Source organism: Pholcus phalangioides, unplaced genomic scaffold, assembly GCF_987345545.1.
Source record: "Pholcus phalangioides strain wild (caught in Gottingen) unplaced genomic scaffold, Ppha-v1.0 ptg000003l_1, whole genome shotgun sequence".
Classification (NCBI taxonomy): domain Eukaryota; kingdom Metazoa; phylum Arthropoda; class Arachnida; order Araneae; family Pholcidae; genus Pholcus; species Pholcus phalangioides.
Window position 1 is genome coordinate 20,421,483 of NW_028301596.1, and position 24,845 is coordinate 20,446,327.

The 24,845-nt window shown below is 33.5% G+C and overlaps 1 protein-coding gene across 2 annotated transcripts in view; it reads left to right on the plus strand.

Annotated features, from left to right (window-relative positions):
* The window catches only part of Ranbp21 (exportin-5-like protein Ranbp21), a 63,196-nt gene that overhangs the window by 26,082 nt on the left and 12,269 nt on the right, over positions 1–24,845 (plus strand). For both annotated transcript variants that reach the window (XM_089245780.1, XM_089245772.1), the window contains exons 13-27: positions 1,502–1,612; positions 2,988–3,085; positions 3,233–3,382; positions 5,663–5,794; positions 7,021–7,127; positions 7,254–7,340; positions 9,592–9,691; positions 12,455–12,520; positions 13,784–13,893; positions 17,128–17,228; positions 17,693–17,807; positions 19,106–19,238; positions 20,714–20,812; positions 21,256–21,302; positions 21,726–21,817. In XM_089245780.1, the coding sequence (XP_089101906.1) occupies positions 1,502–1,612; positions 2,988–3,085; positions 3,233–3,382; positions 5,663–5,794; positions 7,021–7,127; positions 7,254–7,340; positions 9,592–9,691; positions 12,455–12,520; positions 13,784–13,893; positions 17,128–17,228; positions 17,693–17,807; positions 19,106–19,238; positions 20,714–20,812; positions 21,256–21,302; positions 21,726–21,817 (1,548 nt within the window). The remainder of the gene's footprint in view (positions 1–1,501; positions 1,613–2,987; positions 3,086–3,232; positions 3,383–5,662; positions 5,795–7,020; positions 7,128–7,253; positions 7,341–9,591; positions 9,692–12,454; positions 12,521–13,783; positions 13,894–17,127; positions 17,229–17,692; positions 17,808–19,105; positions 19,239–20,713; positions 20,813–21,255; positions 21,303–21,725; positions 21,818–24,845) is intronic.

Consider the following 24,845-nt stretch of genomic DNA (forward strand, 5'->3'; position numbering starts at 1 on the left):
GAAGTGGGGGGTCAGCTTATACATGAGTATATATGGTATGTTTTATTTTGTTTATATGCATTATTTTTCTGGCCGGTACAAATATAATGAAGTTTGCATATAACGAACTGTTTCACTGTTTTTTTTCAACTTTGTTGTAAAAACAGGTGTGACTGTATTCTGAATTAATGGAAATATTTTGATCGGCTGAAAAAAACCTGTGGGTTGAAAGCGAAAACCTTCAGTTCTTTCTATTAACAATTTATTTCCCCATTGAAAAATACTTGATTCTTTCTTCAACTATAAAAAAAGCAAATAGGGTAGATAAAATTAGGCAGTAATAGACTTCAGGTGATACATGCATAAGGTATATTTATCCTAGGGTGCTTTATAATTGAGGATGTAAGGTTTTATTTAATGAATAGTTTCTAGTTACATTTTGGGAGTTTTCAATGTTTTTATTTCCCTGAATTCTATAAACTTTCAAAGCATGTATTTTTGTATGAATTTATAAGGAATCAAATGGGATCTAGAAAAAATTGCCCAACACATTTTACCCCTAGCATATTTTACTTCCTGTTGAAAGTATTAATCTGTAAAAATGTTAATAACACACCAAATTTTCAAAGAATTCCAATTTATTTTGGTTTAATAAAGTAAATACAAATTATGATCAAACCTTGAAATTTGCATGCTATGCCTCTAATCAACCACATTACGATTGTTAAATAACATTAGGAGTGATTAGAAACTGCTGTCATAAGTGGAGTGGCAGCCTCAACATTTTACTATTTACAGGAGACAAAACGTTCTGGTGGCAATATGTTAGGGGCCATTTTTCTGTAAACCAGATGAAATGACAATACATTTCAGGTTTCATTGAGTGGTTTGACATGGGTGTACTTTTTTCTGAAATAGTGATTTCACATTTTCTATACATCTATTTCAGTTATATTCTAACTTCATAGACATGTTGTAGATGATTTTCTGAGAGCCAATTTTTAATGGTCTTGCCAGCTCACATTTACTTCTTTGACGAAACATATACTCAAAATTTCTTTGGAAGCTGTGAGTTGCTAAATCAATCATATGCGGGGCTGCAGTTTTATGTTTATCATAATGTCTGAATTACAATTGATTCATCGGCTGGTAATCTGTCAAAGCATTCTGGATCTTTTTCCATTCATTGTGGGAATGCATGGTAACATTGGATTGATTCATCACTGTAATAGATGATTCAAATTTCAGCAATTCAAATTTTCTAATTCATCAATGAAAAATTTCTTTGAAAAAAACTGCTGTTCATACATTTGCTTTACTCACATAAACAGAGCACACCTCTAGCTATCGTGGATGGTAATAATCACAGAATAGTTTATGTTGCAAAATCTGGGGAGAGTAGTGTCGGTCCATTAATTTTTGGAATTGTCAACACAGTTTCCACCCCGTCATATATATCTCTGTTCATTATATATTTTATTTTAAAACAAAATAAGTCATTTTAATTTTTTTGGAATTTCAGAGTTTCGATCGGAAGCTGTTCCAATTTTTAAATTATGTACAAGATTGAAACCATTTGATATGTTTGGACACGGTGCCAAGACTCTACTGGAGTTACTGGAATCTTATTCAGGTAAAGAGAGTGAGTGTTTTTCATTTAAACTGAAGAGCCAAAAAAAACTGGTACAGGCATGAGTATGCAAATAAAGAGATATGGATCCAATCAGAGTACAGCGCTGCGGTCGGCAACGCCTATATAACACAACAAGTGTCTGGCATAGTTGTTAGATCGGTTACTGCTGCTACAATGGCAGGTTATCGAGATTTAAGTGAGTTTCAACGTGGTGTTATAGTCTGCGAACGAGAGATGGGACATAGCACCTCGAGGTAGCGATGAAATTTGGATTTTTACGTACAACCATTTCACGAGTGTACCGTGAATATCGGGAATCCGGTAAAAAATTAAATCTACGACATCGCTGCAGCCGGAAAAAGATCATGCAAGAACGGGCCCAACGACGACTGACGAGAATCATTAAACGTGACAGACGTGCAACTCTTCCGCAAATTGCTGCAGATTTCAATGCTGGGCCATCAACAAGTGTCAGCGTGCGAACAATTCAACAAAACATCATCGATATGGGCTTTCGGAGGTGAAGGCCCACTCGTGTACCCTTGATGACTGCACTACACAAAGTTTTACGCCTCGCCTGGGCCCAACAACACAGACATTGGACTGTTGGGGACTGGAAACACGTTGCCTGGTCTGACGAGTCTCGGTTCCAATTGCTTCAAGCTGATGGACGTGTACGGGTATGGAGACAACCTCATGAATCCATGGGCCATACATGTCAACAGGGGACTGTTCAAGCTGGTGGAGGCACTGTGATGGTATGGGGCATGTGCAGTTGGCGTGATATGGGATCCCTGATACGGCTAGATACGACTCTGACAGGTGACAGGTACGTAAGCATCCTGTCTGATCACCTGCATCCATTCATGTCCATTGTGCATTCCGATGGACTTGGACAATTTCAGCAGGACAATGCGACACCCCACACGTCCAGAATTGCTACAAAGTGGCTCCAGGAACACTCTTCTGACTTTAGACACTTGAACTGGCCACCAAAATCCCCAGACATGAACATTATTGAATATATCTGGTATATCTGGAATGTCTTGCAACGTTCTGTTCAGAAGAGATCTCCACCCCCTCTTACTCTCACGGATTTATGGACAGCCCTGCAGGATTCATGGTGTCAATTACCTCCAGCACTACTTCAGACATTAGTCGAGTCCATGCCACGTCGTGTTGCGGCACTTCTGCGTGCTCGCGGGGGCCCTACGCGATATTAGGCAGATGCACCAGTTTTTTTGGTTCTTCGGTGTATTATGCTACCTATCAATTTATTGGTAGTTGCATCAATTTCACTTTTTAATATTTTTACTTCTCTTTGGAATAAATCTGTGTACTAAAAATCTGTTCATCTCTTGTAATCTGAATTTAGATGGGCATTCAGATGCAAAATTTGCTGATCAGCTGGATACAATAGCATTATTTTTGGATTGTGTTTGTTGCTGTTTGTATGCAGAAGATAAACTCAAGGTATTTGATTTTTAGACTAATATAGTTATCACATTAGTTGAAATATAATTGTTAAATTTTTGCATGCTTTCATTTAAAAAAATTACAAAAATTATTGTTTTAATTCATTATATAGTTATTTTATGTGCATTCATATTGTTCTTGCAGCTGTGTAATAATGGAGTAGAACTTTTTAAGTTTGTTCTTCAGTTTCAAATTCAAGACCCTGTGTCACTATCACCATTACTGTCATGCATATCTGCAATGTTTGTTTTCCTCACCCTTGCACCAGAATTAACACCATCTTTATTAAACCGAGTAAGTTCCATTCATCTTGTGTCTGTATTACATTTACATGAAAAGTAAAAATACAAAGAGCAACTTTGCTTATAAAATATTATATCATCATGATTACTTAAAAAGTTCTAAAGATATGTTGCATCTAAATGTCTCTAACATCCTAAGTTGTATTAGAACCTCTAATAGCTTGAATTGTCCAAACATCTAGCCACAAAAAGTGAACAGGACCTGCTGGATGTCACCAGTACATACTGCAAGGCACCAAAAAGGTTGGAAAGCTATGTAAAGACATATATGAGTCATTCTCACAAAATAGGGGAAAAAAAAAAAAAAAAAAAGGAAAAAATTATTAAGGATACTTCTTTACCTGCTAATAAATGAAATATAGTCAGCAATGAAGCTTGTTAAAAATTCATCAAGAGAAAAATTAATTTAAATTTAATTATGTTAAGGAATAGGCAAATCTGATAAGGCAGTTTGTCTATTTCAGAACTTAACTTCATATTTATGCTTGACATTCACAACATGTTGAACATATTTTGGTTTTGCATTTTCAACTTAGACAAGTACTGATACTACGAACATGCTTTTTTATCAATTGCATTTTCATTTCTTCTTTTATTTGTGTTTCTCGCTCTTTTTTGTAAATTTTATGGGGACAATAGATTTCTAATTTGTCCCTGTTTTGCTAGAACATGAGTTGTATTCTCAAAACAAAGTCTTTAGATGAAACATTACTACAGCTTGATGTTGCAACCAAGAAATTTGGATTTTGTTTACCTTTTCCCCCTGTAACCTATAATCAGATCAAATCTTCCTTCTGGTTACCGAATGCCAGGAGAAAGACATTTTTACATGTTTTGCAACACTGATCAAACACCAAGCATGCTGAAAACGTGTTTTTCAGAAATAATAGATGTCTCTGAACTTAAGCACTGGCTGAAGTGAAAATAATTTTCAATTATATATTTCTCAAAAAAGAAAAAAAAAAGCCAGGAGAAGGAATAAAAAACACTTGCTTCTTTTTTCCAGAGTAAATATAATTTGTGAATTAATTCTAATTGATTTAAACGGAAGTTCAAGTAATCGCTACATTCTTCTTAACATTCTCAATACTAAATTTGATAGGTGGCAACTGGTATTGTAGGACTTAAACCAATGTTTTCTAAATGTCACGAATATAGAAAAAAAAGCTGGGGAAATTTTCATTTAATTTACAAACTATTGATAAAAAATATTTAAACTTGTAGTGAAGATGAAATATGAAAGTATACTGGCCCTAAAGATATATATTGTTAAAAAATAATATACTAGTATATAAACCGAGTTTTTTTATGGAAAAATTTGTTCCTCAAGGGGGGGAAGGGGTCAGCTTATACATACTTGGGTCAGTTTTTGATGAGAAAATATCAACACCCCCCCCCTCCCCCCGCAGAAAGCAGAAACCGGCATTATTGGTATGGGATATGTTCAAACCCCAAAAAACCAATAATGTCAACGATTGTACAGCCTTTAGATGTGTGCATCAACAAGCCTTTCAAAGGCTATTTGAGGAATTTGTGGATCAAATGGATGAGTTCCGATGGTAAAGAAACTACAAAAAGTGGTGCCTTGAAGAAATCTGACATTGGCCTAGTGTGCTAATGGGTACATGAGGCATGGAATTCTGTTTCCACTGAAATTAACATCCCATCCTTCAAAAAGTGTTGCATTAACAATGAGATGGGCGAAACTGAAGATATCCTCTTTGAAAGTGACAATGGCAATGACAGCCCAGATGAGAATAAATGAGTTCTTATTCATTATCACAAAGTAAAAATAAAATGTAATAAAAAATAAAAACAGGTACAGAAATTTTTATTATATAAATTTAATGTAGCTGGAAGTTTGGGAAAAATGTTCATAAATTGGCCATGGCTTTGAATCAGCCACAAGAGCTAAAAATTAACTTTTGGAAAGCTGCAGCTTTATCACCGGAAATTTATGGGTGAGGAAATGTTTGAATGAAGAAGGTTTGTGTCTGTGCAGTATTCTAACCCAGTGGAATGAATGATGAAAATTGTATCTGTGACCGGATGTTAAGCAGGGGTTCAAACTGCATACTTTAAATAGGGTTTCTGGTGGGAAATTGTTATTTAGCCATAAAACAGGGTTGACCCATACATAATTGTTGATAGGGGTTTCACTACACATACCTGTCAGATCCATAAAAAATTAATGCACTTTTAGGTGTAATAATTTCTGTGGAATGAATTTTGACTATTTATCCTTTCAATTAATTTTATTTTCTTCCAACAGCTGTTTCATGCTTCTTTTCTTCAATATCCTAATCGAAATACAAGTTCAAGTGCTACAAGTGAAAGAATAGTGAGAAAGCATGCCTCGGCATGCATTATAAAAATGGCTAAAGAACACCCAAAGTTACTTCTGGTAAATAAAAAGAGCTATAATTTTTTTTTTTCACAGTTCATTTGCGAATGCACTACTGAACATTGTAATTAAAAAATTTTACATGCTTGCTTCAATGATTTTAAATATCCTGGAAGTTTCATTTCACATTCAACAATTACATATTGTAGAAATTATTCATTTTATACCGGTGAATCCCAATGTGGGGCAATTTGATTTTTGGGGGAGGGCAATTTGAGTTTTCCTTTAAAGTAACCTTCCGAGCTCCCTTCCTTTTTTTGTATCAGTTCAAAAAAAATATTTTTTTAAAAAATATCTTGATGACTTACTATTGTTTTTCTCTTTCAGTGAAAGGGGTTTAACTAAGGGTTCTTAATGTTTTGTGTTCCATTTGAAATCTGTGCCAGTAAGATAAATGGGCCAGAGGGGCATGATGGTAAGATGCTTGTCTACCACCATGAAGGTTGCTGTCACGGTCCTAGGTTCGAATCTGAGGGAGGATGTAGATAAGATATTTTCCCTACTGAACTTGAGGCGACCACCGATACACAGCACCTTCATTTCCAATCCATCTCATTAATGGCAGTAAATTGCAATATAGCAATATGGCCAGATTTGGTATTTGGTGAAGTAGTAAGATAAACAGACCCCCTTTGCCAATAAAATGAAGTCCACAAACTCCTTTAAAAATTATCTGTGTATAGCAATTTGAAAACAATGAGTTTTATGGGCATCTTTTTATCAGCCACCTCGTTGGGCATTTTGCCTGTTGTGGCGTTGTATTTGTATTTGTATTTGTATTTGTAATTGTTTTCTCATCCAAGCTCACATGCCCCTGATGTCTCTCAGAGGAACCCTGATTAAAAGAAAGAGAGAGCCACTGTTTTTGACTAAGTAAAAGTAGACAGAACTGGGGAAGAGGAAAGACCTCCTGGTTTTAAAATTTAAGGGAACAAAGCAAAAATTAATGGTTCCTACATTTGAAAAAAAAACAACTTTGTTATGAAGCTATGAAGTTTCATTCGAGGAAGGGAGTAGCCCCTGAAAAAAGGATTTCACATATGCTTTGGTGGGGCATGGTCTAAAAAAGTTGGGAAACACTGTTTTATACTTATGTTATTTAATTAAAATTCTAAAATTTTGCACAGGTTTGATTGTGCCATTTCTGAAAATAGTCATGCTAATTAAAATTCTATATGTTTTATTTTTCTGTTTATTTTATGATGTAAAATTTTCATATGTTCTAGCCAGCTTTTGAAGAAATGTACAGTCTTTCCAAAACATGGGGGAATAAGGAGGAAAACCAGTTTCCATCCGAAAAATGCTGTGTGCTGGAGTCATTAATCATCATCAGGCAAGTTTGTTTTGAGAACATTGTATAGAATAACCTGTTAGCAAAAGAATATAGTTGCTACTCTTTGCTTTATAATTAAACCATAATGTCATTGAAATAACTCTCCATTATTTTTTCTATACATAGCAATGAGTTTCGTGATTTTGAAAAGCAAAAATCTTTCATAGGGGAGGTTCTTGCAAGAACTAAAAAGACATGGTCAACATATATTCAGTAAGATCGCCTTCCTTCTTGCAGTTATTGTTATTGCGCTAATCATGTTTCGTTCATTTTCTGTTTATATGTATTAATTTATTCAATTTTTAGATTCTAGGGACCTAAAAATTACCTAGGGACCTAATCTTACATTCAGGAAAGAATAAGGTGAAATACCATTGCTCAAGATTCTGTTTACTTGACAGTATCCTTGAGACAATGTGATTCTTAAATTTTTGAGAAAGGATAATGTCTTACCACTGATAATGTTAAATTTCCAAAAGAAACATTTAAAATAAATTATGTGTAGAAAATTGATGAATTTAGAGAGAAAAGTGATTACAGTCATACACAGTATTCAATGGTTTCAAAACTTGTCAAACGCTGTCACTGCAGCATTTTCATGAGAAAAAAAATCTTATCACTCGGCACATCCTTAGAGCTTGTCATCCCATTTACAAGGAAACAATCTACTTCTAAGGGCTGAAGTACCAGTGATTGATCTCTTACTGAAAAAAAACTATGACAAATGAAAGAATGTCAGTCTAATAATTTTTTAAATGTTTTTGAAACACATAGACAAAAACATGTTCAAATACAAAAGTTGTAATAGGCGAATTTTTCAACCATGTGACTGAAAAATTTTATAAAAGGTACAAACCTCTGTTAGAAGGTAACATTGAGACTGAAAAAACATATTCACTCAAGCGATTGAATGACTGGCATGACTAAGTCATGCAAAATGCAGTGAAATTGTTTAATAGAATTTGTTTAATCAGTAATTATTGCAAAATTGCACAAATAAAACCTTTCACATGTAATTGAATTTTTACTATAAATTCAGTTTTTACACATTTTCTGCAAAAAGGTGTACCAATAAAAAAATTCACTTAGGAATTTCAGAATGAAAGTACACATTCAGTTAAAGTTTTATCCACTAGAAAATTATCTGCATTTCTGATGGGGCAGTAAAAAATTTTAATCTTATCTTCTTAATTTATCTTCTTATCTGCATCCACTTGCATAGGTCTGACTACCTATATAAAGAAAGAATGTGTGTATCAAGTTTGTCGTGATATTTTTATAGTAAAGATTCCATAATCTGATTCCCCTGTTTGTTACAGTGGTTCATTCACCCATGAAGTTTGAATTCTATTATAAAGAGTTACATTTTATTTCTTGTCTCTAATTATTTCTTTTAATGTATGTGTGTGTATTTTGAATTGCAATTACTCCACAATAAGCACACTGGTTTACAATTTTCCATATAAAAATATAGAAATTTTTAAGAACTTTTATGCTTCAACTGTTATTTCTTATTTAAAAATGCTGTTACTCATCGGTTTTGACACAGCGTGAGCTCTGGAACAATAATAATGAGTACAGAGGCGTTACTGTATTTCACTTTTCCTAGTGGAAGTGAGGTACAACACTTAATATGTATGTGATGTGCTATAATTGTATATAAGTAGATTGATATAATTTTTCTAATTACACTAGTCAACAAAATAAAACTTTTTTTTCTGTATCTGCTTAGTAAATAGGTGAATTTACCTAATTTTTGGGGTATTGAATTCAGTAAAAAAATCAGTTTTTCTCTATCAAGTCACATTTCTTAGATACACAGCTATCACAACATACAAAAATACAATATTGCATTAATATGTCCACTGCATAAACCATGGGCACTGAAAGGTGTTACCATTATGCAATAATACTGCTTTTAAGCTTATTTTACATTAACAAATAAATAGTCAACCCTCCTATGGGTTATACCATTTCTATCATCAGCTCTTTTATGTAGAAAAACACACACATTGATGTGTCACTCGTGTCGCACTCTTCTGAAGATCATGTCTTCTGATTCACTCTCTTCTGACATTCATGATTCATTGCTTTCAAAATTAGACTCACTGTATATTATGTGTGATTACAAATAGTTTAGAATGTAGTCAAAGAATTAATTTTATAAATGAATTTCATCACACGAAATCGCTGCACAAGCAACACAAAAACCTTCATATAAACCAAAATATTTAAAAATTTAAATTACATAAAAACCTTACGTATGGCAGTGCATTTTTAAGGGCAGACTCAGATTCTACATCCAAAAACCCACAGAAATTGATGTATCACATGTCAGATACAAAATAGCTGTTGACTAGTGTTATTATATTAGAATGTTATATTATTATTAATACCTAATATTTGATTCGTATTTTTTTATATCTACCTACCTATCAAAATTATTTCCGATTGCTTTAAATAGGTGTATGTCATCTCCTAATCAGTTTGCTAATGCTCTTGGTTTATGTGATCCTTGTGTGCAAAATGAAATTTCTGAGGCGAAGAGTAACAACAGATTCCAGGTAAATCTAAATTTTTTTTTTATTAGAGCTCAAAAATATGTTTTTATCATATGTTTGCATATATGTATATGTATTTTAGAAGAAAAAAAAATAAAATCGGAGCATACACACATTTATGTATTTTGTGTCGGGGGGGGGGGGGGATATGATTTAAGTAGTGAAAATTTTCAACGAGGTGGATAGGATGGACTATGAATTATTAATATGCCGTCGATCGACTGCTTTGACAAGGGGAGACAAGTATCTATTGGTAAGAGACAATTCTAGGTTGTGTTGCAGAGAATTTTTCTCTAATGGGGTTATTAATAAATGGAATAGCTTATCCCCAGGGGTGGTAAATTCTAACACAATTGACACATTTAAAAAGAAATACAATAAACATATTGGTGTAAATTGAGAAGCTATCCATACTTAGGATAAGACAACCGTAAATATTTTTTATGGGCAATGTACAGTATAATATTTTATCATGAATATATAGTTTTATAATTGCATTTTTAATTGGGCTGCTGTATTTTAGAAAGATATGACATCCATATTTGTTATGGGCAGCTTTTTCTCAGCCACCTCATTGGGCATTTTGCTTGTTGTGGCCGCATGTCCGTGCATGTGTGTGCATGCATGCACGTGGATACAAAACATGTAAAAAACTATGTGAAAACTACAGTGATATCTCATCGTATGAATTTTATTGCTAACAGATTTTTTTCATGATTTCTCTGTCTCAGCTAACGAATATTTTCATTGATGTGAATGCATGCACTATTATAAATCAGGCGTGTGGTGAGTGAGCCGAATTTTAGTGCCATTCATCAGAGTTTGTCACTCTAGCTTGATTAACTCATGTCTGCCTTTGAATCTTTTTTGAAATGTACCTGTACTTTTTTTTGAAAAATTTTATTTAAAATGAAAGATTCAGCTAATAGAAATTGTAAAAAGAGCCCATATAGTTTTAGAGCACATTTTTTTAGTGCAAGACTCTTAGCAGTCTGGACATACTAGGAGGTAATATTTTCCATCTGCATGTATCAGACGCACAAATGAGCTGACCAATTTACAAATGGATGGGGACATCTATGAACTCAACTGGGTTGTTTCAACACCAGCTTTAGTAGAGTCAGGCTGCTGTTGGTTGTGTATGTGGTGTAAAATAAGATTTTCTATTATTCTTCATTTTCTCATGTTCCTGCAAATTCTCATTTATCCAATTTTGAAGGTGTTAATTTTAACTTTTGGTCAGTTTTTGTCTTTTTATAACGCTACTTTTGGGGTTTTAAAAAATTATCTTTAATTTGTTTCAGTACCTGGAATAAATTAAACAATTTTCCATAGAAACCTATGGGAAATTGCATTTTTTGACCAATGAATGTGATACTGGAATGAATTACCTTCCTTAGAGCCAAGGCACCGCTGTGTACACAATTTCATTGATTACTTAACTAGATAGCTACTTTTTGTAAATGTTTTCTTATAGCTAGCCCTGATATCCATTTGAATCAGAAGTCATAAAATTTTGGTCTATATCAATGATTCCCAACGTGGGCGATGGAATGTTCCAGGGTGGGGGGGGGGGTGATAGAAGCTAAGGGTATAACATAGGATCCTATGGGTTAGATTGGGGGCAATGGAGAAAATAATTTCTGAAGAAGGGGGTATGTGGAACAAAAAAGGTTGGGAAACTAGGGTCTATATGAAAAAAAAAATGTGCAGCATAACTATGCTTGAAAATTGTTTTCTTTCATATTCTTTTTCTAGAAATGTTTCAAAATTTTCAAACAAAAAAATGGGTAAATAAAAATTAACTGACTTAGTAATTTACTTCATGATTATTAGCTCTCAGCAATTGTATAGGCTACAGACAATGTGTCTGAATATGCCAGACTTAGTTCTTTTGCCATAACACATATGCAGGCAGACCTTAGTATATCGTCACCATTACGATCAAATACAAATGGTTTCATGAGTGGAGAGACTTAACTCTATAATGCCCAGATCGGCCGAGTAGGTTAATGCCCATAACCGCCTCAAGTCGGCCCAGCTAGGGCGTATGGGTATGTTTTGGTGCTCTTTTTTCACCAATGGGGAAGAAGATGAAAGCTCTCGTCAGAGGCAGGAAAAGACAACTGCAATGCCCTATCAATGGGATTTTAAAAGCTGATGTACTGGAATGTTCCCTGAGAATGGACTAAGGGTACTCAATGCATTTTACAAAAAGATAATACTGTGAGGAAAGGGGTGTTTTCAGTATACAAATTATCTCCCAAAAATCCATTGAAATGAAAGGGTGAACGTCAATGCAAAGGGTGGCATGAATAGAAACTCATGGAGAAAGGGTGGGATGAGGGAAAGTGGCCGAAATTTGGACGAGTCCACTTCGAACACAAAAAACTTGGTATTTTCACGACCCTCCCAGGTTTTCTATCTGGTTGTTAAAGAGTTAATAACCAGTTTGTGATAATTATGCTGACAATGACCTTTATAAACTTGGCACTAAAAGTTGTAGGTGTTATACTGAGGTTTTTACTTTGGGGGTTCAAGAATAATCCAGCTGCTCTCATTGCAAAATTTTAAAGTCAGAAATCTTACATCAATATGTATAAAACTTCTTGAACATTTCCAGCTGGTGCAAAATAACAAGATTCATGCTCAAAATTTTTTTTCTTCTAATCACTAGCTTGGTTTCACATTATAGAGGTTTTTAGTTATTTAGTAGCTGCATTGTTTATCGATATGTCATTAACATTTTATTTCAATATCACTTAGATTACCCATTGCTTAAATCTCATTTGTGTGGTGGTTAGAAGAAGCAAATGGCCATCTAATCTCGATGTAAGTATTTAATAATTTCAGTAGCCAGTTATGTTACATTTTAAAAATTTCAAAACAAATGTGAATATCATAGCTCCCAAATTTCTACTCTATCTCCTGGACTCTCAAAAAATTCTTTTATCTCCTGAATTTCGCCCGTGATTGTAAAAAATCCCTACATTTTGGGAAAAAATCATTCTCCTAAGAATTTACTCGGAAAAAAAACTGCTGCTTCATAAGCGTTGTGTAAATTGTCGCCATTTCATCAAATCACAAAAGAATATTTAATTTTTGAGAAGAAAACACAAAATTTGCCAATCAGCAAGCGTCGATCTGGCCTTTCGAAATCCAAATGTGTCACTATCGCGTGTATCAGCTTTATCCATATGTCCCATTTTGGGCCTGACAGATTATTTGGTTTGTGCGAGATTTTTTTTTTTAACCCAAGAACTTTAACCTACTGGTTGACCATGATTAGCAATGGCTTGCATTGTTTTTGCCACGGGAAAATATCCTCTAAAATTTCCCTTTTACTAATTAAAAATCCCTAAAATGTTTTAAAAGATCCCTTTTACATGTATTTTTGTACGGAATTTGGATCCACGCAAAAACCTCCTGAATTCTCATTATCCAAAGTTGGCAGCTATGGAATATGAAGAAAAGAGTGATTTTATTGGGACAATGTTTATTAATTTTGTATTTTTTTTTACTAATAATAAAACATAAATCAATTGGTAAATTTGTTACAAAATTTTCCCTGGTAACTTAGAAAATTTAATTGAGCAAATTTAAAATTTTATTGATTCTATTCATAAATATAATTATTGCAATGAGTTCTTATTTATATATCATAACCAAATTAGCTTTGATTCAGATCTCACAATGAAAAAGGTCTTTTAGATACATTATGCTAGGTGGCTACTCCTTGCTGAGCACTTGGCTCACAGACCAGAATGTGTATGTTCTTGTTGTAAATGAATAATTAAATATTATTAACAGATGCCACTTCTATAGTTTTTATTTATTGTTAACTAAAAACATTTAAAAAAACTCAGTTAGTTATTAAGTTTAATTTATTCGGAAGAGGAAGGGAAGCTATTTAGAAAAAAATCAACAGATATGCATTTATGATGTCAAGTAAAAAATTAATTTTTACCTAGTTTTTTTTATTTAATTTGTTCATTTTATCTTTAAGCTTTTACGATTTTCAATAAAATGTGCAATGAATGATATTATTTAACTGATCAGAGTGAGTTTTGAATAATCCCCTTTCGTACAATATAGGTTGCAGAAAAAGGAAATTTTTTAGTGAAAAACTCATTGACTTCATATCTCCGTAATCCAGCATCAAGTCACATTATGCCTCTACTTGATGGAGTTTTTGCATTCATCAGGTAAAATCCCTCCTCCATGTTCAGTTTATTCAACTCGAACATATTAAATGATTCTTGAGGGAGTAAAAGTAAAAAAATAGTTTAAATTGTCAACCTAAATGAAGTTTGTTTTATAAGCACAGATTTAAGAATTGGGGTGATTAAAAATGAAAAATGTGTTTGTGCTGAACAGAATTGACCAACCAATGTAGAATAATCACAGATTGAAACCATGACTATTGCTGTATATTGATAGTGGGAATCAATAAAGTGAATCAGCATAAATGATCATAAATATAGTCCACGAGTGTCTTAATTGCACATGATCTAAGAGCATGTGGTAGATGGGTTCATGAGTTAAGCAAGAATGGCAATACACTAAATTCTTTCAAACGTTGTACTGAGCCTGTCTTATGCAAAATTACCTCCAATTGTATCTCTATCCATTGGTCTTTGAAGAGCTGTTTGGACAACAAGAATTTTAAAAATATTTCATTAAAAGAGTTTGAATTATATACATAGGTGTGGAAAATCTACACCAAATTGCTGCAATTTCCAATGTCTTAAATTCTGCTACAAAACACAAAAAAACTTTCAACTTTGCACAATCTTGCACCTAAAACGAAATTTGCAGTTAGAGACTAAAATTGCAATGAAAAACAAAATTTTCATTGTTGTCACTTGTTTTCTCATGTGTTTTTGCTTGTAAAAAGAGGAACAATAAGGCACCACTATTTATTTTCTAGAGGCCATAAGTGGCTTGAGCAATGGGCTCAAGCAGGACATATGGCGGACAAAAGAATGGGAGTGACAGGACTTCAGCCGTAAGGCCTGAGAGGATTCTCATCCTTTTTTGTCTTTTAACTCTACAAAGAAGCTATGAAGGGCTAAGCCCTTATTATAAAGGGGGATTCTGGGCAAGATCCCAGCCTAGGGGCCCCTGTTTCAGGATGTGGGGGCAAAGGCTTGAGTCAATATCACTTTAGAGTTTTTTCTAGTGGGGTATTGCTTGAGCCCCCAGGTTTTGGTGCCTGTGGTTCCAAAGACATATAACAGAGCAAGGGAATCGCAGGTTGAAATAGTTTGAGAACCACTGTCTTAAATAAAACAGAAATCGGGGTTTTCCCCAGCTATTTTTCTCCAGAAAAAAGCTGATCCTTTGATGAGTTCTTCATGTTAATTTTTGCTGACTAGTTATGCGCAGCAAAAAGTGTTTTGACGGAACAGGAGAGTCAAGAAAGAACGACAAATATTGTGACATAGCTGCCAAGGCTCCAGACTTTTCTATGAGGCTTTCAAATTTCTGTCCTATCTCCTGAACTTTCAAAAAATTCTTGTCTCTATTCAATATGGAGTGGAATTGCAAAAAACCTTTAATTTTCAAGAAAAGGGGTTGTTCCCAAAGAATTTACTCAGTAAAAGTCTGTTAATTTTGTTTTTTTCCCCAAAACGATCTCACATGCTTATGATAATTGTTGCATCATGCCAAATTGCTGCAGAATATTTAATTCGAATGAAGAAAAGACAAAATTTGCCAAAATAGTGATACCAATGTGACTTCTCAACCTTCAAAATAGCCGGATGACTTGTGTATGTGGTAACCATATGTCCTGTTTTTGGATGTGAGGGAAATTTTTCCATCTCAATTTTTATTTATTTCATCTTAGGCTAGTTATTAGAGTGGTTCTGGTTGATTTAACTCAGGACTTGACAAATATCAGGTGCCAGGTTATCATGGTGAGTGAGAAATTAGTGTTGGCATCTAAAAAATGTTCTGGCACCTGAATCTTTTTGCGATTTGTCGATCCCTGATTTAACTTATCCAGGGTGTCTACCAACACGGGAAAGTCACAAAGTCCCAGAAAAGTAACTAAATTAGACGAAGGTCATGGAATTAGACAAAAATCATGGAAGTCCAGAAAAAGTCACAAAATTTGAGTGAATGTCACAGATTTTTTTGATTCTCGAGATTTTTTTTTTCCCCGATTTTTTTCCCTAAAATCTATGCTTTCAAGAAGCTGTGGCATTCAATATTTCTTTCTTCTCTCTCGGGTTCTATTCATTCTTTATTTTGCCCCGGAGGGATGGATGGGTAAAAACTATGTCCCACGGGAGCTTGCTTTGGAATGCTGGGTAAGATAATAAAAGTGTGTCAGGATCCACGGTCGCCTTGGGGAAGCAATAATTTTTATGGCTTTCAATGCAAAGGCAGTGGAGCGAGCATCTTCCTTTGAAATGACCGAACAAGTACTGATTACTTCACGCCGGCTGTGGTTTTTGTGGTTTATGTCCAACAAAGACTTTTATTATCTTTAGACTTATTAACTTTAATTATCTTACCCAGCATCCCCAAGCAAGCTCTCGTGGGACATAAGCTTAAGTAGCAACAGAAAAGAACAATGCCAATATGTAGCCACCCTACATTGGAGGCAGACATTATATGGGTGGGGCAAAAAGCTATTTAGACTGGATGAACAAGAAAGAACTTTTCTTTCTTTTCTTGTCTGGACCTTTCAACATCTGTAATATTCCCCCTAAAGCAGTGTTGTCAGGGTCATGTGATAATTCCTAGAGGAGGAGGGGGATAATAGACCACGGCAGTAGGAACCAACAATATTGGTTTTCCGTAGAAAGGACATGATCTTCCCCCACATTGTGGATAATATACACACTTTCGTTTCGGGAAAATTATTTTTAAAAATCTGAAATACTTCGATTAGCTTTTATTAGGTAGCATTGTATTGGAAATAAAATATAAATATCAGGGAATCTTAAAAAAATTTACAATTTCTTTCTGAAAATTGAAGAGAATTTCCTCCCAGATGAGATTATGGTTTTTCTTTTGCAGTGGAAAATGAAGACCCCCCTCTTGAGAAAAAAATGAAACCTTTCCCTTTTCGAGAAAACATTTCGTATGATACTGTATATATATATCCCTTTTGGTAAAACAGTGTATTTAATTCTAAAATTTTTTGCTATGTAACTGATAAATTCTGCTAAAAAATACATTTTCCATTTTCCTCCCCTGTTATATAGTAGCGTTACATAAACATAGTATATTTTTTAATCATGAACATAATAAGCATTCAGTTCACATCAGATATTACAATTTTTGTCCTTTTGTCTTTCAGTTCCTCTCATATGAATTGAAATTCCCATTGTTAGTTCCAATTACTATTTTTTTTATTCAATATTCTCATACATTTTACATGTAATGTGAATTTCTAATTTTTTTTTGCTCTCTTAATAATACAGGTGTATTAATGCATTATATGTGCCTTCAGTTCGCAAGACTTTACATGCAGATTATGATGCATGTATGGAAATCACAGATTCTGAAAGACAGGCAATCTTAGGTGAGGTAAACCTTTGTTTGCATTGTGTTACAAATTATGTTTAAAACATTGTTTAATGATATTTAAAAAATTATTAAATTTATCGACAAAAATAAATATTAAACCCTTTCCATCATCTTGAGCTGAGCTCAGATGCATGTGATTTGCCATCAATGCCCTTACTGAGTATAGCTCAGGCATGGAGAAAAATTTGATGTAGTGTGGCACATTAGCTATGCAGGAGTTATTAATTGTGCTATCATGTTAAAAAAAGTTTCTGATCAGATATCCAGCTTCTTATTATAAACCATAATTGCTAAAGTGGGATTTGACTGTGTAAATACTTTCAACATTACTTTGATAGCTGCACTGCATTAACAGCTTTTACAAAACCATTTTTTTTTCTTAAATTTCCTTTTAAATGTGGAACATGTGATGTGTGTTCAATTTTTCAGTTAAAAATACATGCTTTAATACATTTTCAGGCTACACTGATAAATCTTTTCTTGTAACTGATGATCCAGATAAGAGCAGAGAATTGCCTGTATCTACTCTTCAACATAAAATGAAAAAATTCTTGTTCTATCAGTATGAAGCCTGGTAAGAATTTTAAGTTCTTATATGTATTAGTTACTGGGAAGAAATACAGAAAAATTAGGTAGAATAAGTATGATGTTACAAAAAGTAAAATTTTGTATCTCTGCCAGAGGTGAAACAATATCATAGTTACTCGCTCACTGTATGGTATTTCTGTGATTTTATTTATTTCTGTCCAATAAATAGTAATATATACTGTATATATTGTCAGGAGAGTGGTTGAATTATTCTGAAAGTATAAAAGTTACTTATTTGGCATCTATAGTAAATGTTTATATGGGCCTATATACAGTGTCCCAAAATTCTACCATTAAAATTAGAGGGCCCAGTACACATCAAGACAAACAATTTTTGTAGTGGAACACTCATCATCGTTGCAACAATCTTATTTCAAGAATTGTGTGCATTAAGCCACTTCTCTCTCAAAAGTTTACATGATGAAGAGGGACAGGGAAAATTTCATACACATTGTGAGAGGGAAAAAAATATTTCTTCCATTCACAGCCAGTCAGTCAAAAAAAAATTGTATTTTTCCCTCTCTTAAGGTTTTATGAGTGTAGGGGAGAAAATTTTTCCTTTCACTCCCTTGTTTACTTTAGAAGTTTTTTTTTCTCCTTTTTTTAGCGTCAGTAGCTGAAATTGCTTATTAGCATGTGATTAAAAAAGTCATTTGTGATTCTGGTTCCGTTAAAAAAATTGATAGTCTTAACAAGTACTATCACTTCTCTAGTTTTAATAGTATAGTTCTAGGGACACCCCGTATAGTGTATTCTGCTTGTAACGTTTTTCAAAATATCTTCATAAAAAATATTGTAGGTTGAAAATGCTTTAAATGGGAAATCTTAATGAGTACAAGTAAGAGTTGGAACCATGAAAATGAGTCATACTAAGCTGTAAAATGTTAAAAGTGGGTACGTAAGCGGGACCCACTGTGCATAAAACCTCAAATTTTGTTCCTGTTGATTAATTTGGTAAATTCCTAATTAGAGTGTCACCTCTTAAAAAGCAGATGTGAAGAAAATAAATGCACACAATATTCTTATTTTATTTAAAATAAGCATTTTCTCATAGACATGAAATCAATCCAGTATTAACTATATAAATTCTTAATACCTATAAATTGTTTTTCTTCAATGCTATATGTTAATTGCTGTCCAATATGTGTTGTCAACATTTACTGTGGTTGATATATAAGGTATAAGAATGTTCTTAAAATGTGTGAATGCACTTGGTGCTCATGAAAACTTCTGCATTTGATATAATTTAGTTCTACATTTGATTTTTTTTCAATCTTCTTCCAGTCTAATTCTTTTGGGCAATGCATCTCAATTTTTTCTTCATGAGTTCTATGGAAAACCTGACCTTGTTGAAAGTATAAAGAGCTGTGTGTTTGGATTCTCTGATGACCTTCCGGACTTTCGTCTGAGAATGATTTTACATATCCTTTTTGAGTTTGTTGCTATTAGAAATTATCAATATTTAAGGTAATAATTCAGGAAAAATTCTTTATAGTTCTAACTTTGATGGTATAACCAACATTTTGAAGTATAATTGCAGTTTTTGTTCTATTTTTGTTATTCAATTGTTAATGCACTCTAGGACACTTCTTTTAAAGAAAGAAAAATCAATGCCAATTGTATAAATCAATTATTTTTTCAAAAAAATGATGTAGCTAACAATTTATTTTTTTCTCTGATGTCAGTACTTATGAAATCTATGTACAATATGCCTAAACTCTTTTATATATGATTTCTAACACCCTATGTACAGATTTTGGAGAGATGGGTGGTTGATGAGATAAAGGCCATGCTAGCACTTGCAGGACACACTGTATAGTAAACACCTTTTATAGCTAACTACTGTACTTTCATTGATGCATTACACCCAATAAGAATTATTTGTTATAAACTGGACTTAATTAAAACGGACAACTTTCAGCCCCTATTAGTTCATTATAATTATGTTCTACTGTACATTATTGGTGGTGCCATCCCCCCTCCCCCATATATAGAACAAACATGTTGATGCAGGTAAAAAAAACCACAAACATTGCATTAGTCTTTATAAAATTCAAGCATTTACCATCTGTAATTCAAAATATGGAAGCTAGGTGGCAACGCCAGCAAAAACATGAAACCAGCACAACTTTGACTACATAAATATATAGAGGCTGCACATACACTCAGAACACACATTCCGGCATATACTGATTCGTTGAATATTCAGCCAAGGAATGTGTACGAGATGCATGTACAGTTAAGTAATAGTCTTTATATGTACACATTTATAGGGGGTGCTGAATAGACTCGTATCTGCAGTTTATAGCTTATTCCAAAACCAGCTTTTCTCGCTCTGTCATATCTCTTACCAAGAGATTTGTGTACCAGCTGCGTTTATGTGGATGTTAAATAAACCACAGAGAGCAATCAGAAAAACAGTATTTAAAATATATGCTTGTCTACCTATGCATACAAACCTTCTAATTTGTTACTTCTGAATCCAGAAGATAGATAGCAGTACTTTCAACACCCAATAACTGCATACTTCAAATCAATCATTTTACATTAAAGTTACAACATACACAGAGAATTTTGCATCATGTACCAATTCATTATAAATTCTTAGAGGAAAGTGAATAAGGTTAGTTTAGTAACAATATGTTTTGCTGTTGTCATCAGACAATTTCTCTTCTATACAAGAACATTAAGCCTCTGTGTCAGGAAAGGTAGCGGCAAAGATTGAGCAGGTATCAAAATTACAAATGTCCTTAGGTGCTATAGGTGAATGTCTTAGAGACCTGCTATCTTATAATTTTCAACATAATGTTAAATTAATATTTTCAAATATCTGACTGTATTTACATGAAAAACCTTTTTACTAAGTTGCCTTATGATAGTTTTCTTAACTTCTTACATTATTTTCTGATTCCATTCTTCCGGCATTGTGTTCCTGATTATCAGCACGTCATCATTGAGATTCTTGAATCTTTGGCACCTTTCATGCTCAAAGTAGGTCTATTTTTACTTCTAGATTTTCACATTCTGTCTACTAAAAACTGAGCTGAATAATTTTGTTTCTATAGTTTGATATCAGTAAAGAAAAGAGTTTTCAAATTATTACAAAAGGTTATAGTATCAAGAACTATTTCAAATTTTTTTAAAGTAATTCAATCTGCTAATCTTAATAAGAATGTCTTTTAAAATAAAAAATTTAATCAGAATATGTAATGAAATTGTCAATTTGTTTTCAGTATTCTCAAATTTTGGATTCAAGTATTGATTTAAGAGAAAATTTAGAAACAAATTCAATATGGATAAATGCAAGCTATTCGGGTCATTTGCAGTGTGATGTTTGCTAACATTGATTATGATTTAATCCTATGCTCTTATTTAAGTTTCAATCTCGATTTTTTTATTTGGAGTTGAAACACCATTTTCTTTTTCCCTTGCAGAAACTTTCATCCCTTTGGAATAAAGTCCAGCAACTTAATTTGAATAAGTAAGTTTTTGCCCTATCTAAGTTGACACATTTAACACAATATATGTTATTTGTTGACATGTAAGTACACAAAAACATTGGATAGGTTTTAATTAGTTTGCATCCTTTTTTCATTTTAATAACTATTCATGTTGTAGTAACAATAATAATTCATTTCTTTTATTAGTTCCATATTGCTCACAATTTCATGTTTTTAGTTAGAATGAACCTATTCATAGCATTACCACTAAACTACACATGCGTCTCATAAATATTCCTTTGAAGAATTTATAAAAACATGAAAAAGAAAAGTCCATAATAGATATAACGGTAATTGAAAAAAGACTTTTATGTTATTAATACTTTACTTTTATGAGTTTTAGTATAACATTTTTTATTTGTTCTTGCGTTTGACATGTTCATTGATTTTTTTATTTACATCAGTGCACCAGATGGAAGTGACCTAGAAGAAGCCAAGGAAATCTTCGAAGACAGATTGTGTCGACTACTTACAAAGGAATACATTGACACGCTGAGTTTGTATAAATATTTTGTTGCTCTTGCTGTTTTTGTATACCATATTTTCCCACATTAGCCGGTATGGCGCCAAACTCGAGATACACCAGATTTTTTAATGTTGGGGTTTGGTCCATTTCTGTCATGCCGGAAAAGCAAGGTTTGATAAGGATCACAGTATGCAGCCAATTTATTGGATTTTTATCATAAAGATATTTAAGAATTCCAGAATCTGTGGTTTGAATTTCCAGGCATGTCGGCTTAAATGCGGTAGATATAATTTTATAAATTCTGTTTTCTAACTAATTTTTTAAATTTTATTCATAAAAAATTAAACCATTTTAAATCAATATGATGATGTCACATTTTTCTGGTAAGATGAAATCAATATCAATGCATATGTAACTTGACAATTTTAAGAGAAACATTGTACACCGTAATATTTGATTAAGAAAAAATAAAAGATCAGTTTGATCTTCAAATACATTAATCAAAATTACATAAATAATACTGGTTGCTCAAGGTTATTTGCAGTAGATGCCATTTGCTTAATTTTGATGCATTGAGATTAGTCTTTCCAGTACAGATGCCTTGGGGTGTGAGTGGCGTATTGGTAAGATGCTTGTCTATCACCATAAAGGCTAACATCACGTCTGCGGGTTTGATCCTGATTAAGGACTAGATAAGTTCTTTCCCTACCAACACTGAGACTACCACCAATATATGTGCCATTGCAATGATGCATGTCATGTATGATAATATGACTGTAGTTCATGTGTGGTAGGGTTTCTAGGTGGAAATTCCCACACCTGTCCCATTCTCTGGAATTTTTAGTGATTTCCCGTTCCCAAAATCCCAAGAAAAATTCCTGTTAAATCTGGAAAATTACTGTTGTGACACAGTAATACTTAAAATGGAATATAAGAGATTTTCAAAAATATCAATGGAGTATTTGTTAAAATTTTAATTAATATTTTATGTGTGCCAATAGCATAGACTGTTCGGGAAAGAAATAGAGGGTGGGAAGAATAGATTGAGGAAAGAAAATGTGGAGGGGGCTTCTAGTTTGTGTAAACAGTACTAGCAACTCTGCCTGCTATGAAATCCTAATACAGTGGAACTTCAGTTAACAAGCTTAATTTGTTCTGCCAATGTGCTTATTATGAGAATCAAACTTTCCCGTAGAAAATAATGGAAACTCGGATAATTCATTCCACAATTAGTCATTCACATAAAAATGTCTAAAAAAATGGCATTAAATCAATAATTAAAACACAATAATTATGCATAATGCAATAAAATATACGTAATATAAACAACACCATAAATAAACATACAATACGATAATGTTTACAAATTAAGTTACTCTAAACGATGGAGAAAGCGAGGACGACTATTTTTTAGGATGATTTACAGACTCTGTTGTTTGCAAACTTATTCTTTTTGCGTGACTTTCAAAAAGAACCTTATCCAATGACACTTGCTTTTGCCCTTTTTTTTAGGATTTTTAGAAAATGGTAAATTGCAATGTTCATTGGAGAAATTGCACATTGCTACAGCTTTATTCGAGTGGTTCTTTTCTACAGAGTTTTGCACAGATTCCCACACTCTACACATCTCTCTAATCTCATTGTGAGGGACTCCTCCTTACTTCTCTTTTCCTCAGATGAGGTACTGTCCATGAACTCTTGCTGGTGCGCGCAATATAGATCCATAACTTCATCTACTGTCAACTTCTAGACATTTTTTGTCACTAGTTCTTGAATGCCATCCTCATGCACCTCCAGTCCATGGTCTCCCCCAAGCACAAAATCTCTTCGACAAGTAGTGGCTTTTGTTCATGAGCTAGCGCCCTTAAAATCACGTTCAATAATGCAATCAATACACAGTTGTTTTCCAAGCAGAATTTTAAAAAAAACTTCAGGTGCACATACGCATCACTGTTATGTTACATCTAGTTTCATATCGTATATCGTAAATATTTACACTTGCATGTGTGTTAATTTTCCGACTGAGGCATGCTTACTGGAGAATGTAGGGTAGAGTATTACTCAGAATTCCATAACACATGTGTGAGCGAAAGCGAAAGACCATCAGGTCCGTTGTGATAACATGGAAATAAATTTAAAAAGTGCAAAATTTTTACTCATAATGCAAATCATCACTCGTTCTCTAAATCAATTTTTTTTTTAATTTTTTCTCATTATGAAAATTGTTCGTTAACCAAACCGCTCATTAACTGAAGTTCCACTGCACTGTTTTAGGGAAGTGGGAACAGGAGATATGAACATAGAAGATAAGATCTGAGAAAAAACCAACAGGCTTGTTGTGATTTCTAAATGTGCTATAGTGTTGATAGCTATCACAATTATTCTATATGTTTGGTCCATCCATTTCTGAAAAAGAAGGAAGCTCTCTGTTAGTCTAAAGTCAAACATGAATAATACCTTTATATTTTCCTCACTCATCAGCATCCCTTACTTTTTGGCCTTACTTAAGGGCTTCCTTTTCCTTGGAAACTAATTGCATAATGTATTTCAGTACTTTCTTGCCTTCTTTTCTCTGCGTGTAATTTTTTTTGTTCATGTGAATCCCCCCCCCCTCCCCGTTTTTTAAACAATCGTACAGGAAGATAAACAGGCTATTGTGCTGGGAGGGGATGTTGCTGTTTTCACTTTCAAGTGGGGTGACCAGGATCAGCGTTTTAATCTGAATGGCTTCAAATGCCAAAACAAATGTGTATACAAGTGGGTTGAACATTCATATAGTTGAAGCTACAAATCCCAAAGGTTTGTAAAGAGAAAAGGGTAACAGTTGTCTGTCTTTGAGGGGATGTTTTGGTGATAGGCCATAACAAGGTTAGCCAATGGTCTCCAATAGTCACAAATCAACACAGTCAAAAAACATTTATCAAGACTTGGGATTGCCTGGATAGACAAGTCAATGCCTTTGAGGAGGAGCTAAATAAATGAATATGATGAAAGATAAAAATTGGGGATTTGAAGATTCAACAATTTTTGCAAATTTTGTTTTAGAACCCTTTTTTGT